The sequence below is a fragment of the Mytilus californianus genome, unplaced genomic scaffold, assembly GCF_021869535.1.
Source record: "Mytilus californianus isolate M0D057914Y unplaced genomic scaffold, xbMytCali1.0.p SCAF_4, whole genome shotgun sequence".
Lineage (NCBI taxonomy): Eukaryota > Metazoa > Mollusca > Bivalvia > Mytilida > Mytilidae > Mytilus > Mytilus californianus.
Genome location: NW_026262690.1, coordinates 35963763 through 35984176, shown reverse-complemented (window position 1 = coordinate 35984176; position 20414 = coordinate 35963763). Strand labels below are relative to the sequence as shown.

Here is a 20414-nt window from a genome sequence, read left to right as displayed (position 1 = left end):
TTTAAATTTGGGCATATACAAATATAAAAAAAAACCTTCAATAAACTGGACAAATGGCACTAACGTTCCAGATACTCGTGAATTGTATTGAAATAATGGAACACTCTTTTACAGACCTTTAATGAAGGAAAGATATTAACACTTGAAGCAATCTAGTTGGCAGTAAAACAAGGGACATCTGACACTTGTGTCAAGAAAAGTTGCCAGAGTGTTCCATTTAGAACAGGCTGGTAGATGAAGTAATCTAATTTTATTAAAAGACTAGATGAGACCAACTTCTTAATGTATCATGTTAAGGGCGGTCGCTACACGATAAAATTGCTTCACTGTCGTCTCGTCAATGAAGTTTAAAACAATTGAATATTAGCTGGTTATCAAAGCCGATAAAATCAGTTTATTTGTAAATTACGATTTAACCTCTAGTTTTGTATAAAATAAGGACTAAATAATCTATATGAATCGAATGCAATATTTGATACAGATAAAGAAATATTTTTAATCAATCTGATAAGTACAATGGGAGTTATTTAATTACTGGGACTAAGTGTCATGCGTATGTTTAATGGTTTAAATACTGTTTATGAAACATTGAACTGTTCAGACATACTAGATTTATATTTGCACCAATATTTGATCGAATCATTTAGTAGCATGTAATTAAGTGTTTGTCATTAAACTTTAAGATCGTGACAAATGATGTCGGTAGAACTTAGCCAGGTAAGAATTTTTGTTATGTTATAGTTAACAGCTGTCTTACTGTAGTATCATTTTCTAAAAACGTTGTGTTATCTGGTTAAGTTTCATGTTAATTTGTATGAGTTTTTGTATGGTAACAGCGTGAAACTGTTTCTACCTGTGTAGAAAAGAGAAACTTGAAACTACACTGAAGGAAGATAAGCGTGACCCAGAGTTTATTGGAGCTCTGCTCACAATTCAGGATAAAATATATATTTTATCCAACCTTATAAAGCCTCAAACAATATGGTTTTCACCTATTTCAATTCGCTGTCAACACACTCAATATCAATAATGGGTAACCGAATTAAAAAATGAGTTATATAAAAATTTTGGATTTTCAACATGAAATGTATAGTCTTAAATATTGAAGATCTGTTGGTGACCTTCTGCTGTTGTCTGTTCTATGGTCGGGTTGTTGTCTCTTTGACACATTCCCCATTTCCATTCTCAATTTTATCTGTTGAATATATTTACATTTGTTTTGGCTCGGGTCTATTATGGACTTGACATATTGTATAGACACCAAGTTTTTTTCTTTAAATGATATTATCAGGCAACATTGTCTAATATCTTATTTATTTAAATGTTGAACTCACCCAGAGACACCTATGTCTCTGACTCACCTGGGCATCACTTGACGTCCGTCGTCGTCGTGCGCCGTCGATTCGTTAACCTTTTACATTCGCATGTTCTCTGAAACCACTTGGCCAAATTTAAAACCAAATTTAGAAGGAGGAATTATGCATGAAAGATCATCTACAAACGATTCTCATTTGGTTGCGGTCAGACGGAAAACTTTCCGACCAGAGACAATCTCTTCCATATAGCAAAATGTTTTGAATGATTATTCCTACAAAATTTGGAATTTACTTTTTGATTATTCATTGAATTGTCAGAATGCAATTTTTGTCTGAGCATAGATATTACATTTTGAATTTAATTCTTACTTTCTACAACGTCGGTCAATTTTAAAACCTCGGATCAAATGTGATGTAAAGGTTACCCTTGGGAAATCACGTTCTTTCTCACAAGCCTCCCTCAAATAACGCCTCATAACTTTTAATGAATTAATTAAAATGGTACCAGTTGTGAAGCTTGACACTTTCCCTGTAAGCCATTACGTAACAACAGAAGAAAGACTGCTTTTATTGACGTTAATGAATTCCAAGAAATTAATTCTTGTCAGGAATATGAGTGCAGGTCTAGATAACAGTACAATGCCACTGTCAAATCTCACAGTGTTTATCGTGTTTAACAAGATTAAATATTGATTCTCTTTGCTTTACATACACTGGAATACTTCTAACTTCTCATTTGTAGATACATTGTTTAATTATGTTAATATCATTGTGTAATACAAACGCATAATGCCAATTACGGTTGTAGTATGGAGGATTTTCTCTTGAAATCCCTTTCCTGTTTTACGTAGGCCCTGTTGGTCTTTGTGCCCTCCATCGTTATGTATATTATGCTTTCCAAACGTTTGGTTCAGAGAGTAACTGATGAAGGTTATTCCAGAAACACGTGTTCTGTATCAAACGTTTGGTTTAGAGAGTAACTGATGAAGGTTATTCCAGAAACATGTGCTGTGTATCAAACTTTTGGTTAAGAGAGTAACTGATGAAGGTTATTCCAGAAACACGTGTTCTGTATCAAACTTTTGGTTAAGAGAGTACCTGATGAAGGTTATTCCAGAAACATGTGCTGTGTATCAAACTTTTGGTTACGAGAGTACCTGATGAAGGTTATTCCAGAAGCATGTGCTGTGTATCAAACTTTTGGTTAAGAGAGTACCCGATGAAGGTTATTCCAGAAACATGTGCTGTGTATCAAACTTTTGGTTAAGAGAGTACCTGATGAAGGTTATTCCAGAAACATGTGCTGTGTATCAAACGTTTGGTTAAGAGAGTATCTGATGAAGGTTTTTCCAGAAACATGTGCTGTGTATCAAACGTTTGGTTAAGAGAGTACCTGATGAAGGTTATTCCAGAAACATGTGCTGTGTATCAAACGTTTGGTTAAGAGAGTACCTGATGAAGGTTATTCCAGAAACATGTGCTGTGTATCAAATGTTTGGTTAAGAGAGTACCTGATGAAGGTTATTCCAGAAACATGTGCTGTGTATCAAACTTTTGGTTAAAAGAGTACCTGATGAAGGTTATTCCAGAAACATGTGCTGTGTATCAAACTTTTGGTTAAGAGAGTACCTGATGAAGGTTATTCCAGAAACATGTGTTGTGTATCAAATTTTTGGTTAAGAGAGTACCTGATGAAGGTTATTCTAGAAACATGTGTTGTGTATCAAACTTTTGGTTAAGAGAGTACCTGATGAAGGTTATTCCAGAAACATGTGCTGTGTATCAAACTTTTGGTTAAGAGAGTACCTGATGAAGGTTATTCCAGAAACATGTGCTGTGTATCAAACTTTTGGTTAAGAGAGTACCTGATGAAGGTTATTTCCAGAAACATGTGCTGTGTATCAAACTTTTGGTTAAGAGAGTACCTGATGAAGGTTATTCCACAAACAGGTTTTCTGTATCAAACTTTTGGTTAAGAGAGTACCTGATGAAGGTTATTCCAGAAACATGTGCACAAGGAATTGATTATTGGGAGACCTTCTACAATCGTCCCCGCTGAATGATAGGACGACCGACATGGTGGTATTGGTGATATCAGGGTTTCATTTAAAGCCTATAGAAAATCTCAATTTCATCTTCTTGTCTCTAACACTTCTTGACATAATTTGGCCACCTTTGGTTTTAATTAGATGATAAATATGTCTGCCAGATTAAATTTGCTTCAAAAAAGTATTGCTACAAATCATGAAATTACAAGTTTCATATTTCGAAGACACATTATAAAACGAACATCATTTTTTAATCAGGTGGCAAACATGGCGGTGATATCTGGAGCACCAGAGCTCATCCCTGTTTTTGAAGGGGTTTGTGTACCTCAGTCTTAAATTTTCAAGGTTGTGTTTTATATACTGTTGTATGGCTTTTCGTCGGTTTTCTTTTTTGGCTGTGGTATTGTCTGATTTTCTTCGACTTGTGGGTTTTAATTGTCCCATTGGTATCTTCTGTCTATTTCTCATCAATTTCTCTGAAACTATGCAGTCATTGTAAATACAGCAGGAATAATGTATATAAGTTTATCTATAATAATCCAATTGTGTTCTGATGGAAGGAAAATATAGCTGAGGCATTCAATTAGTTTTGAATGAATATTCAACTTTTTTTCTACTTGAATATCAAGGACAAACGTGTAAAAACTTTATTGTGTTCATAATCTTGAGTCCTTTACAAATATTATTATCTTATGTTGGTAATCAAAACGGTTGTGGTTGTACATAGCTTCCATTGAAATCCTATAGGAATCACATTTTCATTTCTTTAAAACTGCTTGGCTAATCACAAAATTCTAAAATATTTTGTATGAGCTCCTCCACTTTATTTCATTCCGTTTGAATAAAAGAACATGGCTGCCAAAAATGTTTCGGAAACATAACTGCACTTTTGATAGGGCGACTCTTCAAACGACTTTCAAGTTGAACGTCAATCAAATGGAAATGGTCGCATATCGAGTTACAATTCAAAACTAATAGGAAATCACATATTAAATTGCTTCTGATGAAACTATAATAGGCCAATCTGCATTAAATTTGGCAGGCATATTTTATATAATATTTATTATATGTATCCAGTCCAATGATAAACAAAGTGATACGAATCTACAGTTAGCAGAAGTTGTTTTCTCTTCAGTAGTTAAGGGGTAAATTTACCAGGTGATCGATACAGATTACTAGGAGCCTCAAGTTCAAATCTCATTGATTCAATAGAAAGCATAACTTATTGGCTCTACCTCTTGCAGTTTTCCCAAATATCTCGGAGGGACAATCATGAGTAAAGCTTACCTGTTCTATAAAGCAAATATATCGGAGGGACAATCATGAGTAAAGCTTATCTGTTCTATAAAACAAATATCGACTGCTTCTATATTTTTTAAAACTTTGTTTAAAAGTAATTATAATGTCTTTGCTTACGAAATCAAAAACAACTTTATATCTTTATTTTTCGCTCCAATTATATCTTGCAATAGTAAATGATAATTTTGTATTGACCGAATACATATTAAGAAACATGATTAGCAAATCAGAACTATCTATTTCAGCTAAATGACGCAGAGCTTTTTAAAAGTATTTTGTTTTATGACTATGACGCATTTGTTATGCGTCTGTATTGTCCTTTGGATTTTATTTTAAATAGTTTGTATTAGATGTAAGCGTCTCATATCTGACCGAGGATATTAGTAATAAATAAAAATTAAATCTTTTCTCTAGTTCTAAAAAGAGCAATTAGTTTTGATTAAACAAGAAAAGTGTCATTAGCTCAAATTTTCCAGATGCAGTAACACTTTCAGAAGATTTTTTGAAGTTATGGATTTGGAATGAAATCTTAATTACGTCTGTTTTTTCTGTCATCAAATTGATACCTTATCAATGCTTTTGTATGGCAATATGAATCGCTGTACTGTCTTCTCTTTTCCTGGTTTAATTGCCAAAATCTGAACTTTTTTGCTGATAGATGATAACACTTCTGTGTAAATGAAGAAATATCACAAAACTGTTTGAAGCAGACAAGAAATGAGTGCTTGTCTCTAAATCACTTGACCGTCTCATTTATATATCATTGTCTGCTATGAATACGTTAGCTACAAACATAGTAAGCTGTTGTTTACTGCAACATATTTTGACGATACTGGCGCCATATTTGTTAGTACTTTCCATTTATAGATACAGATCAGATACATTTATAGATTTGACTGTCAGTGTGTCTTAATTTTCACTTTGTAACCATAACTGAAGAGAGAAAATGTCTATTACTATGCGATAAACTATCCTAACTAGGAAATGGGATCGGGTGTCATACTTATTCAAAGTCAGTCTGAGTTGTCCGAGTTTAACATCGTTATATTATATCTTATGTATTGTACTTATGTGTTTTTTAATCGAAAGACGTACATATGCTATGGTAATTTTATGTTTTTGTCTTTATTTAAACTAATAAAAGGCAACAGTAGTTGACCTATTTTCAATGTCATAAATCGAGTAAGCAGATACAAATTAAGGAACAAACAAAAAGTGAGGGGAAAACTTGTAAATGCTGCAAGATTGAGAATGTCAAATACAAGTTCAAATATAGGAATGTTCCAAGTAACATGACAATAAACCCCTCTAAATCAACATATTTAAACAAAAGTATTGGTTATGTTTTGTAATTTGGCGATGAATATCAATACATGCAAATTGTGATATTTTCAATTTTGAATTTTGTGCCCGAATTTACCATCAGATTTGCACAAAGTCGTTTTTTATCTCACCTTTCCAAAGGAAATGTGAGCTTTGGCCATCACTTAGCGTCCGTCGTCGTCGTCGTCCGTCGTCCGTCCGTCCGTCCGGTGCGGTGACTATTTCAAACATCTTCTTCTCTGAAACTACTGAACCAATTCTAACCAAACTTAAGCTGAATGATCCTTAGGGTATCTAGAATAAAGTTTGTGTTTTATTTTCCGTTTCGTCAAAAAAACATGGCAGCCATAGCTAAAAATAGATCTGAACATAGGGGTAAAATGCAGTTTTTGACTTATATCTCAAAAACTAAAGCATTTAGAGCAAATCAGACAAGAAGTTAAAGTATCCATTAGGTCAAGGCCTACTTGACCTGAAATTATTAGACGAATCGGGTATCTGAATTTTAGGCTATTGCCCCTGAATTGATGATTTTAAGGAAAGTTTGCAGTTTTCGGTTATTATCTTGAATATTATTATCGATTAAGATAAACTGTAAACAAAGTAAGATCTACAAATAAGTTTTTATGACCAAAATTGTCAATTGACCCCTTAAGGAGTTATTGCCCTTTAAAGACAATTTTCACAATTTGTTCAGCTAGTTTGCTTACTTTAATAAATCTTCTCCTTTGAAACTGTTGAATCAATCACAGCCAAACTTGGGCTGAATGAGTTTCAGAGTATCTAGTATAAATTTTGTATTTATTTTCCTTGTACGTCAAGAAACATAGCCAATATGGCTAAAATGGAACATAGCGGTAAAATGCAATTTTTTGCTTTTGAAGAAAATATGACAGATACAAAGAACATTTAAATGGAATTTTTAAGCCACTCATCAATATATATTGAAAAGCAAAAATAATCATTGATGAAAGATTTAAGCAAAAAATTACAGGTGATTAATTCTGGCTCTTGAGAGCCTTTTTGTTTCTTTCACCATCACTGATAACTAATAATTTATTATTGTGTAGAGAAAGCTTTTATTTTTTTTAAGATAAGTTTCTTAAACAAAATCTGTATACTTAAAACGGCTTCATGATAGTTCTTCACGTATTCTTGCTTTCATCGTATATTTTTAATTTTTAATCATTACATGAAAAGAAATATGACGTGAGAGCGACATTACCTTTTTCAATTTCCGTAATCTTGAGATGGTAATTGATTTATAGCAACGAAGTTAGTATCATTATTATAGCAGTGATTGCTGACTGATATTTCGCAAATACATTTTGAGATATTTTTGCTCAAAGTGGAGCCAATTTCCTCTGATTTCACACTAGGGTCATTTCCCAAAAATCGTAAAATCTTTACAAAAATTGATACTATGCGGGTCACGAACGGTCTGTTCTTCAATGGTTTATTTGTAGATTCAAACAACATAATGATGTGTTTCAGAATATGTTACCAAATTATAAAAACATGAAGAGGGCTCAAAACTGCAATATTTAACTAGCAGAATTTGCTTACCCATCCAGAGCACCTGATATCACCCCGGTATTTGACGGGGTTCATGATGTTCAGTGTTTAGTTTTTCAGTAGTGTTTTGAATTTTTAAAAAAGTTCGCAGAGATTAAATTATAGTAATCACCAATTTAAAAAAAAAATATATCGCAAAAGCAAATAAGAAAGACAATTTTAATCTAAACTGAAATTATATTGGGATTGAATCTATGTTTTATGTTTTAGATAGAAATTAATTTAGTCTGGTAAAGCTTGTCCTGCGCATCTTTAACGATAATCTGTGAAATGTGTGATATTGTATCCAAACTCTCATCAATAACAATATATCTATAGTGCTGAATAACATTTTAATTTTATAAATGTGTCACTGTGTGAATTGTTGTAAAAGCCTTTAAGTTTTGATGAAGGTTTTTCAAAATAACTTGCGCAGTTTGGCCATACGAGTGAAATACATTCATTCACTGGTGTTAAACTGATAATCGTAACTGGAATTACGACGATCCCAATATGGCGACGGCAGAAATAGGTAAAATCTTTTCAATCATTTTTCTCAAATGTAGCCCGTTGTTGTCAAGAGATACTCAGCTGCAATTTTTTTCTATACCATTACATCATATTTGAATCGTAACGGTGCACTATAATTGTCTAAGCGCTTAGAAAATTGCCGTCGAAAAATTCGGGATGATAATCGTAATTCGATGGCATTTTTCTTGTTTGATAATCGTAATTTCTTTATGGGATAATAGTAACTGAAAAATAATAAATGTGTCTTCCAGCTTGTCAATGGTATTTTGTGTGTAAAAACGGCAATGTCCAGTTAAACGATGACATTAACGCGCAAAATAAAAAATAATGAAGCAACTTACAGGTTAATATTTAGGACAAATTTACTTACATGTATATATATCTCGATTTATAACTGACAACAATATGCATAACCTTTTAATATATACATGTACCTGTTAAAGATATGGAAAATGAAGCAGCTGTCGAGTTTATCCCATATCGCAAAAGTGCAATCCTTTCAAATGAAAGTCCCGTATACCACATTTCAATATGCCATATGTTTTGCCTCAAATATTGCATATATCCAATCGATTTTTAAATCAATAAAAAGGGCAAGCTAACCTCCCCTATCTCAATATTCCCTATACCACGGGGGTGGCTGTGGGTTACTTCCTATATAAATATATAAGTTATAACATGGATCAGATTTTTGGTCTTCGGCAATATATGAAAGGGGATATTTTTTTTAATCTCAGCAGCACGCCAGAAGTGACACCACCCCTTCCCCCGTGACTTATACAGACCTCATATATCATAAGATCGCTGTCAGTTTTGAGTTTTCTGTTGTTTATATTCGGGGATGGGTCCACAAATTATGTAAAAGGGAAATGGGGGAGGGGGTGCTATAAACTGAACGTTAAAACTTTATACTAAATTTCTGCGAGAAATGACCAAAATTTTCCATCAGTTACTTAACTGCATTATTGGATTTAACAGTTAATACTTTGATTGGTGGATATGAGTTTTCATTTTGCCCTTTTCCTTATATTTCAATAGAAATACATATAGTTTAATTCTGGAGTGAAATGTATCCCGGTTAAAATAGCCGTTCATATTTTTCAAGTGAATTCACTTTTGTTCTGTTTTACACTGATATTTTATATGATCTTCAAAATTAAATTCAAATATTCTGATTAAATACCCATGTATTTTAGGACGTTTCGTTAAACAGGGTGGATGGTAAAGGATCTAGAATAGTTACCAGTTTATTGTTACTATTGTTTATTGTTACTTGTGTTTATTGTTACTTGTGTTTATTGTTCCTTGTGTTTTTTGTTCCTTGTGTTTATTGTTCATTGTGTTTAATATTCCTTGTGTTTATTGTTCCTTGTTTTTATTGTTCCTTGTGTTTATTGTTCCTTGTGTTTATTGTTCCTTGTGTGTATTGTTCCTTGTGTTTATTGTGTTTATTAGCCTTAACTAAATGGCGCGTATAGTCTTGCGAAGCATTTGAAGGACTGAAAAAAACACAAATATATATTATATATATATGTGTATTGGTCCTCAGAAGGCATAATATGTAGATCATCACGGTCGAAACTGGTTTAATTACAAAGACTTTAATAGACAATCAAACAAATATTTTGTGCTTCAGAAAAATGCATGACAATTATGAAAGGCTAATTTTTGTTTCATTTGATAGAAAAGTACTAAGTACAACTATTAAAGAACACAAATCCATGTTTGCCAATGATCTCCACGTCACCATGTGCTTAACTCCATAACACACAAAGCATTCCAACTTTTATCTACGCTTATATTATCATTAAACGTTTTAAAGATGTCATATTATTAGAATGCCAAACTAAATTGGTGTTGTTAAAATTTATAGTTATTTTCTGAGATATCGAAATGTCAGTGACGGTCATGAAGTAGCTAAGCATTTTTATAGTATTTATGGGCTATACAACTTTTTACACATTCAAAAAGGTGTGACAATTTATCAAGTCCGTATTTAAATAGAATACCAAACAATATTTTTTTAACTCTAAACATGAAGAGATCATGATGACATTTTTTTTTTTAATTTTCTCCCATATTTTGTGACGGTCCTAGTTCCTGGAGTTTTCAGTATTTTAACATAGTTCGTGTTTCCCCATTTACAAATTTATTGAAGCTGGTCCCCCTTCCAATTTTATGATATATACTAGTATGTAGCTGTTTACATTAGAACTGTTAATCATATATGCACAAAAAGAAATGTCATAAGATGTGGGAACGTTTTCGTGATTAATTCATCACCATATTTCATCATATGCTATTAGACAGGCGCTTTTCGTGTCAATACCAATCAAACACTATCCAGTTACGATTATCTTCTTATTTATTAATACCGAAATTACGATTATCATCCCGAATTTTTCGACGGCAATTTTCTAAGCGCTTAGACAATTATAGTGCACCGTTACGATTCAAATATGATGTAATGGTATAGAAAAACCTTGCAGCTGAGTAACTCTTGACAACAACGGGCTACATTTGAGAAAAATGACTGAAAAGATTTTACCTATTTCTGCCGTCGCCATATTGGGATCGTCGTAATTCCAGTTACGATTATCAGTTTAACACCAGTGATTCATTGGAAAATACCTCAGTGATTTTCTAATGTTATTCTTTGCCTCATCCTGATTGGCGCTAACACGCACACCGAGCTATAATAACCCATTCCACTAAATTTTTCACTTTTCCACATCCTATAATGTGAATTAGAAAAACGTGTTTGGAGAACACATATTGCAAAAGTTGGATCAGCTTCAGATAATGTGTCGTATGATTGAATTTCAAATAATTTCAAGAAAATCGAACGCTTTTCTATGCGAAACAATAAATATTAAAACCCATAGTTAGACAATAGAAAAACAATTTAAAAACATTGAGACTTTGAATCAAGGGAGGGAACAGAAAACAGATTTACGTCTGTATTTAAGGTATTAAGAAGGTATAGAAAATGACAGAATATTTATTCTTGCCAAAAGTATATTTTTATTGAGGTATTTGAGGCAAAAATCCAATAATAAACATGGTTGACTGCCTTTTTTTCAAACTAAAGGCTGTGCAAAATTCTCATATTTTTGTATGAATTATACACGGATTAGCACTAAAGAAAAAATTACTTAATTTTGTAATAGAATATGATAAAATAGCTTTTACATAAAATGCTTCAGAAACAAATAAAAGATGAGGCCACTTGCTATGCGATAAAAAAATTTGTCAGTTCAATATAATGTAAAACTAAGTGACCTTGGTTATCCTACTTACAACCAATGTTTTCAACTTTCTGAATCAATCCAAAACGTTTCTGTACATTTTTTCTTGTAAAAAAAAATTTAAATCTAAGCTACAATCATATAAATTTCAAAATTTGAATGAATGGTCTTACGATTAAAAATCTGGACCAATCATTTGCTGTCATTACATGAATTCTCTCATACTACCTTAACTGGTACCTGAAATATGTTTTCATATAAGTTCCTTAAAAAAAACTACCTCATAGATCTAGTCAATCCTCCTCCAAATGTGTATAACCTATTACAATTACCTGGCCTTTGTGTTGTTTCAATTATTGATAATCTCCACATCAAAAAACAAAATATGCTCATACCATCCGTAGTTATTGTTGTTTCGTCTTTATAAGAAACATTGTGTTTTAGCACAAATCTGTAAACTTCTTTAATTATATCATTTATAAAATGTTAAGTTTCTTCATAAGTAATGATGGAAAATTATCTTTATCTATAATGGAAAAGTTTTTTTTAGAAAACAACATGTAATTACTATTATTCAAAGTAGAACTTAATGATGTTACCTCTTGTAAGTTCAACCATGTTACGTGCATAGTTCATACTTCAGGGCTAAGACTGTCTGATTGAGTTATACCATTACATTTAAACAACAAAAGAGTTACACTTTTTACATTTAGCAATTTTATCTAAGGGATTGGTTTAAAGGCTTGAAAGCATTACTTTAATAACATTTCTCGTTAAAAACGATCATGCTTCAACGTTTCTTAAATCTTTCAACAGCAAACAATCCTCTTTGAAACAAAACGAAAGAACAATTTAAAACAAAACTGAACAATAGTGCCAGAATAACTTATCATCTGTAATTAATGACGATGTTACAGTACTTTCTGTTGACAGAGTTAGAAAACTTGTAACTTCAGAATCATGAATGAACGCGTGTAGGAAAGAAAAATTCAGCAGGTACCTTTTGAGCTACAAATGTCCAACATTTAAAAAGATGCACGATATTAAAAATTTGAATGAAAGACAAGTTATTTTATTATTTGTTTTATTTGTTTAAGATATTAATGTATACCATAAAGATTAAGTAAAAAAAAGTGCTTAAATATCTTTGCAGATGTTGTCACACATTTTACTATTGATACATTTAATAAAGATTATAATCCAATGGGTCTTCTGTAAAGTGTTTCGAATGTATGCATTTTTATTTTCCACTCCACAACATTCCGTTAAGTATTGTTTTTTACATGAAAATATAAGCCTGAGGTATGGCATTAAGAACAGGCTATTTTCACTTTTGACATTTCATAATACAGCGGCGGTAATTAATTTTTATGAGTTGTCTACTGTATTCTATTTGATGGTGATGTCGAATTTAAGAGGTTCATTTATGAAAGCAAATTTAGAAATCTCATTGAGCACAATAAAAAAAAATTACTAACCAACCTTTAAGTCTCAAATAATTTAATAAAACGGAATAAAAATACGACTATCACATAAAACGCATCATGTATTCCTACATGCTTTCCATTCATCTGCTGTTATTGTTCCCGATTTTTTTTTTTTTATTTGATGCTCTCTTCTGTTTCTATACGGCCGCGGCCATATGATGGTATGGCGATGTCGTCGTCGGAGTCGTAGTCTGCGTCGTCGTCGTCTGAGTCATCGTTGACCTTGTCATATGAAGACATTTAGGTTTCCAGACAAACATTTGAGTATAAGTGTATGGATCTCTATGAAATTGTACCACGAGATTCCATACTACAAAATGAAGGTTGGGATTGATTTTGGGAGTCATTGTTCTAACTGTTTAGGAATTTGGGTATAAAACAAGCATTTTTCATTTTTCAGGACAATAACTTGTGTATAAGTGTATTGATCTCTATGAAATTGTACCACAAGGTATTATACTAAAAAATAAAGGTTAGAACTGATTTTGGGGGTTATGGCTCTAGCCTTTTTGGAAAAAGGGACCAAAAACAATACTGTTCCAATACTTTGTATAAATTTCTTATTTCTTCACAAATTTCAATAAGGTTTAATTCAAAGTCTTGAATCTAACCGCGTATTTAGGTTTTTGATTTTGGGCCCCGTTTTTAAATTGGTCTACATTTTAGGTCCAAAGGGTCCAAAATTAAACTTTGTTGATTTCAACAAAAATTGAATATATGGGGTTCTTTGATATGCTGAATCTAACCGTGTATTTATATTTTAAATTTTGGGCAGTTTTTTCGAATTGGTCTATATTGAGATCCAAAGAGTCCAAAAATAAACTTTTGATTGATTTCATAAGAAAATGAATTCTTGGGTTTCTTTGATATTCTAAATCTAACCATGTATTTAGATTTTTGATATTGGACCATAATAGGTAAAAGTCCAATTTCAAATTTGTAAGTTCTTAGAACACTATTCTGTGTCAGCAACCTATGCTTTGTCAAATATTTCACACAATCCAAATTCAGAGCTGTATCAAACTTGAATGTTGTGTCCATACATGCCCAACTGTTCAGGGATCGACCTTTGCGGTCGTATCAAGCTGCGCCCTACGGAGCATTTTAATTTTGTTTTGCTTATTGGTCAGATACCTACCTGCATATATATCGACAGCATATAAATTACAATAAACGAGATAAAAGTTAATATATTTATACGTCAGCATAAGTAACACAGAAAGGAATACTTGCGTACAGTAAGATTTAAAATATTACTATTTTGAACCTTCTAACAGACCAAATGAAGACTCCTCGCGAATATCGAAGAATGATTGAATGGTTTATACAGTGTAATTATCAGAGGGCGTTTATAATCAATGAAACTTTTTCTTTTATTTGAACCTCTCGATTCTGACCGGGCGTGTATGCGAATCCCCCGTCGACAAGGGTAACACTCATGGATACATAAAATCCAAAAGAATATCAGTTCACTCTTTAACTTACCCTGTCTATTTGAACTTTTGGCGCTTCTTAACGACGGGTGTAAAGTTCTTATCGGGGAGCAAAAAGACTTGCCCCACTGGTGGAACACGAACTTATTACCTGCAACTGGATTAACCCCATATATGTGAAACACATATTTCTTTTTCATTTTTCCTATTCTGACAAAAGTGTGACTTTCACAATTTTTTTTTATTAATTCATATAACCATCTGATAATCAAAAATTGCGATTATAGCAGGTAATATACATATCCAGACCATAGTATCGTATTTTGACCGTGGACTTTTGTCCCGTTCGTATGAATATACAATAAACGTGTTAACACCACATATGTATATGTCCCTGAGAAAATAATGGAAGATGCATTGATTATATCATGATTACGTACAATGCATTTCGACCTATTACAATTAACATGTTTGCCTCAATTAATTGTCATAACTTATATTGATCAGTTTATTTGAACTTATAATCGAAACCGAAAGAGCGTAGTTGTCGTAAATTCACTACAGTCATCTCGGTTTTTAAAAGTTTATTTGAATCTAAGTTAAATATATCAAGTCAGATCAAGTCAGGTTATATGTTTTTAAACAGCCTCAATGTACATGTAAAGTTAAAGATAAGTTAAGTGTATTAGTTGACTAGATTTTCCTCCTTTTTATGAAATTAGACCCCGTATACAAGTACTCCATATGGTGTAACAATAATCAGCAATTGAAGAATATATGCATTCAATAACTGATATGTATATGTCAAGGTTAAAAACTTACATATCTTTTGCAATAAGTTAATTCTATTTCATATAACATCAGAGATCATATTTAACTGTTGAATCCTAAACGTCAAATTACTACAAATGTTTTAACTAACATTATTCAAGGGAATATCAAGTTACTTTTTGTGAAGGGAGAATTGATCAGTAATGGAGAAAAATGGGTTAATGGGCAAACCAGACGACAAGTTGCTGTAATAGAAATGATGTGTATATGGGGACTTTGACATCCGACAAGGTCCAGCGGTATAGAATGATCTTGTCATATCACAACACAGCAAGTTATTCTTGAAATTATGTAATTCCATTATTTTTTATACTATCTCATACAAAGTTTTAGGTCTTCGGTGTCAAAATTATGTAAATAAAGATTGATAGACATACAAACACCTTTTGTTTTGAACTTATACAACCAATGTAGTTCATTTGTATTGAAGTTATAATGCGAAACGTACCGGACCTTAGCCAAAAGATTCCCAGCAGTCCAGGACCTTAAAACTACCCACTCTTTCTTGTCTTCAAAAAAGGGATCGATGAATATTGTTGATATGAAACAATAGTCAAGCCCATGAAATAAAGGTTTCCTGTTATAATAGGACATGATAGCAGTGTAATCTGACATTCTACAGTCTACATGCAAAAACAATGACTGGGAACACGAGTTTGACTTTGGATCATCCCTTTGGAGAATCAATTTAATCTTATCATGCATAAAACCATTGTAGTCGATATCCAATGAAAATCGTGATTACCTCACCAATAGATAACTTGCATACTCCTGTGCAATGTCGTTATCTTCTAAGCTGTTATGAAGTCATTTGACTGTTTGTTTCATGTTATACCAGAGTCTGTTAGTGGGTGTAATGTTAACCGATATGGTTCGGACCGTACACTAATGGTTTGTAAAGCCTTATTGTTTCGTCTTGTCTAAACGGACCGTACACTAATGGTTTGTAAAGCCTTATTGTTTCGTCTTGTCTAAACACATTAATGAAGCAAATGCATGATACAGTCAGACCGAATGAATTATACACACATGGTTTGGGCTACACGCATACGGTCGAAAAACTCGTATGGTCTGAACTGAACGAATGCATCAAAATACTCTTGGGTCTGGGAAATTCTTATATAGATACATTGATATTCAGTCATCGGTTATATTATTTTTCTACTTTCTTCGTTAGTACCCGACTTCCAATTAATACCTTGAATAAATTGGCATTTTAAATAGAATTTTTGACATTTTTTATTCCTCAGAATTTAAGATCACTTTAAGGAACGACTATGTATTCTATTCAATAAGTAATGGTATTAGTGAATGAAATTGAAGTAATCGTATAATTTTTAAATGTTGAACAAATAATTGATTTAAATCAATATTACTTTTGGATAAAATATTTCCGTCGATCGCGCGTAAATTGACCATATGGATATTTGTATAAATTACATAGACCAATTAATAAAGCAAAATATATCTGGCTTGTAAATTATTTGGTTTTGTGTTTTCAAGTATCTATTATCACATTTGGTAAATAAATCGGTTTGTATACCACAGAAGCATACAACGGCTTTCATTTTTACCTGTAGCTTAATATATTGGAAAAATAAATATACATATGTGAAAATGTATTTAAATTTTTGTATTTTTTTGTTTGTTTGTTCTCAGGTAAATATTTTTTAAAAGTTTTTAAACAATTTACCGCATTCATATAGTGTGCATTTACATATACATGTATACTTAAAGTGTGTTGTTTATTTCAGATGCTTAGTAAGTGATGCACATTGACTTAGTACTCTTCCTGTTAGTTTTCTCGATAAATGGTAAGTTTAATTTTAGAAATGATAAAGATGTATTCATTGAATATAACGATAAGAAACATTTTTTCTAATGTAAAATTTAAATATAAGACACCGACATTATAGCACTGTTTAAGAGGAGACAGTGACATCTATGACTTTATAACAGGCACGTTATATCAGGTACTCATAAAATGTCAGTCAATTTGATACATGGCTAGTTAAGAAGTAATCACAAGATAGGATTTTACGATTTTGAGACTGGTTAACTGAACAGTATTGTTGATACACGTACTAGTTAATTAGGATTCAGAAGTTAGACTGTATCGTTAATGGCGCCTGTTTTTTATACCAAATATGACATATCTGCAGATATATGATTGATTGATTTTTGCTTGTTTAATGTTCAATGGCAGTTTTGTCATTCATATTCAGGAAAAATAACTTTGTAATACTATTGGTAGGGATCTGGTTGTAGGGCGGGAAACTTATAATTACAGACAAATTTTATAGATTTTTAATAGATATTGTATTAATGATAAATGACATTTTGGATTTTTTTTCATCTTTTCTTTTGTAAATTGTTTGAAGAATTTTGTGGTTGGTTTGTTTGTTATTCTGTATAAACTTAGTTTCTGAATGCTATATATATTTTTTTTTTGATGAAGCAAACTCCTTTAAAAACTAAGCTTAGTTTGTCTATTAATAAACATATATTTAGATTTCTGATTTTGGTCCCAGTTTTCAAGTTGGTCCAAATCGGGGTCCGAAATTATACTGTGTTTGATTTCAACATAAATTGAATATATATATAGGGTTCTTTGAAAAGCTGAATCTAAACCTGTATTTATTTTCATCATTAATTATTAGTTAATACCCCATTGAGGTCCAAAGGGTCCTAAATTAAACTTTTGTTTAATTTCATCAACAATTCAAAAATTGAATTCTTGGGGTTCTTTGATATGCTTATGATAACAATGTTATTAGATTTTGGATATTGCACCATAATAGGTAAATTTCCGATTTCACAAATTTTTCAGCTCTTTGACCACATTCATTTTGTGTCACAAACCTATACTGTGTTAAATATTCAATCACAATCCAAATTCAGAGCTGTTTTAAGCTTAAATGTTGTGTCAATACTTGCTCAACTGTTCAGGGTTCGACCTCTGCAGGAAAATCCGGTTTGCTGTCACTCTGACAGCCTCTTGTTATATTTCCATTGAACTATCAGAAGTACTCTTATTACATTGATTCAGTATTGTATCAATTTAATGCAAAAATGCGAGGTAAGCAATACACTTCAGTTTCAGGGTTGCAGCGGCCCTTGCTTGGCCTTCTTGTTCATTTACTATATACTCCGTGACCAATTACCATAAACTATGCTATTTAGACAATTGAATATTATGCAAATTAAAGTTGTGTCGTACAAACGTATGTGCACCCACAGGGACTGACAGTCCACTCGTTCAGTTCCACCACAGTAGTAGTATGATACCTTATAAATAAAAGAAGATGCGGGATAGACGTCAATGAGACAGAGGGCCTCCAAGTGGTCTAATTGGTTCATCTAATACGTCACTACCCTGTCAACTCTGAGTTTGTGAGTTCGAACCTTGCACGTGGTGGATGTGTTCGACTCCAATCTTAATTGACTCTCCTGCCGAAGTTCGTTGGTTCACTCCGAGCACTCCGGCTTCCTCCATCAATAAAAAAACTTTCCGCCATGATATAGCCAATAGTGCTTTAAAGTGGCGTTAAACACCAACAATAAATCAATGACTGAGATAACAACCTTATGACATTAAAAAACATCTACCAGTTACTAGATTAATTTTCATCAAGTATACTGCACACAATCATATATACATAAGAAGAAATGGTAAACAAAAAATCAACAAACATGGCTGAATTTGATGTTTTTAATTCTGATTATATTAGTAACCGCTGTGGTCAACATCTTGAAAAGATGAATTTCTTGTTTTTATTACAAGTGTGGACACAGATCAGTGTGGACAGTATGATTGGATGTTTGACAGTGTTTTATATGACAAAAGTTCTATGTTTTATGTTTTCTATGTATTAACTGTGTTGCACAATGACAACCAACATGAGCATTAGGGGTGTTGTTTATGAAATATTTAGTTTTTTATGTTCAACAGATACTAATTGCATTAATTACCAAATGATTATGGTAGAATATATATGTTCCACTTCTTTGTTTGGATACATTTTGTAGCTAGGAGAGGAACACATAATAGGTTAATTTTTTTCTTAATGTGATTTTTTTTATATGGGAGATGGTATCTGAGAACATGTATTTGCTTACTATTTGTATGGTTCTATTTATAATACTTTGTGGGGGATAGTCAGTATCATAAGTAAAAGATTTCGGTTAAATGTGGAAATTGTTTCTCAGTTTAGAAGACATTTAATGTTTTTTAGTAATGACAATGCCTGACATGATGATTGGGGCTAGATGAGCTAGAAAGTGAATTTCTGTGTTATTTTTTATTAATTCTTTGAAAATATCTCCTCCAAAGCTGTTCAAAGCAAAAAAAAAGTTTTGACCAGTATGAAAATGATATCAACAAAAGAACCTTTGTGAGCATGCTTCAAAGACTCATAACTAACTACAGAAGTCATATGATAAATTGTCAAGTGGATATTATGAGCATCTACTTAATATGTCTAAATATCTAAAAAGTTTTAGTATTCAATATGAAAAAGCTATTGCAAAAGTATTCTCTTTTCAGTTTTTTTGTTATATGGATACAAATATAAGTGATACCAATACAGTAAGGCAGTTTTGTTATGGTATGAAAGTGAAGTAACTAACATTTACTGTTAATTCACACAAATTAAGAAATAAACAAATGAATGATAAATGTTGAACATGTACAATGAAATATATTTTAGAAATCAATTAGGCCAGATAGGCCTTATAAATTCTGGTCTTTTTCTAAACATACTGAATGACCATTTACACTCAGAACTGAGTCACCAGTAGGCAGTACAGATGTAAAAAAAAAATGTGGATAGTGTCCACATGTGGACACAGATGATGCCCCCACTTGCATATCATACAGTTATAAAGGGACATAACTGAAGTGGTAAAAGTGACGCTACCCAAATTTGAACTTGATCCTAGTTTTGTGGTAATAAGCATTGTGTGCAAGTCTCATAACATTTGGTTGAGGCTAACTTAAGTAGAGAACAGAAACTAAAAATTCAGCAATTTCTATTTGTAAACACGCAATAAATAATTATAACTCTAGAACGGTTGTGTATGTGTATAAGTTTTATAACATTTGGAAGTTAGAGAACGGAAACGAAAAATTCAGCAATTTTTATGTTTATAAAGGGACAAAAAATCAAGAATGGTAAAAGTGTTGCCACCAAATTTCGTACTTAATCTGTATTATGAAGTAATAAGCATTGTGTATAAGTTTCATAACATTTGGTTGAAGCAAACTAAAGTTAGAAAACGGAAACAAAAAATTTGTACTTGATCTTAGTTTTGTGGTAATGAATATTGTGTAAAGGTTTCATAA

The 20414-nt window shown here is 32.1% G+C and overlaps 1 protein-coding gene across 2 annotated transcripts in view; it reads left to right on the top strand.

Annotated features, from left to right (window-relative positions):
* The window catches only part of LOC127698236 (thrombospondin-1-like), a 49456-nt gene that overhangs the window by 14819 nt on the left and 14223 nt on the right, over window positions 1-20414 (top strand). The window contains exons 1-2 of one of the 2 annotated variants that reach the window (XM_052201598.1): window positions 590-717; window positions 16825-16884. In XM_052201598.1, the coding sequence (XP_052057558.1) occupies window positions 16839-16884 (46 nt within the window). In that variant the 5' untranslated portion in view covers window positions 590-717; window positions 16825-16838. Of the gene's footprint in view, window positions 1-589; window positions 718-16824; window positions 16885-20414 lie in introns of those variants that run through there. The other variant, XM_052201597.1, reaches the window with a different exon arrangement.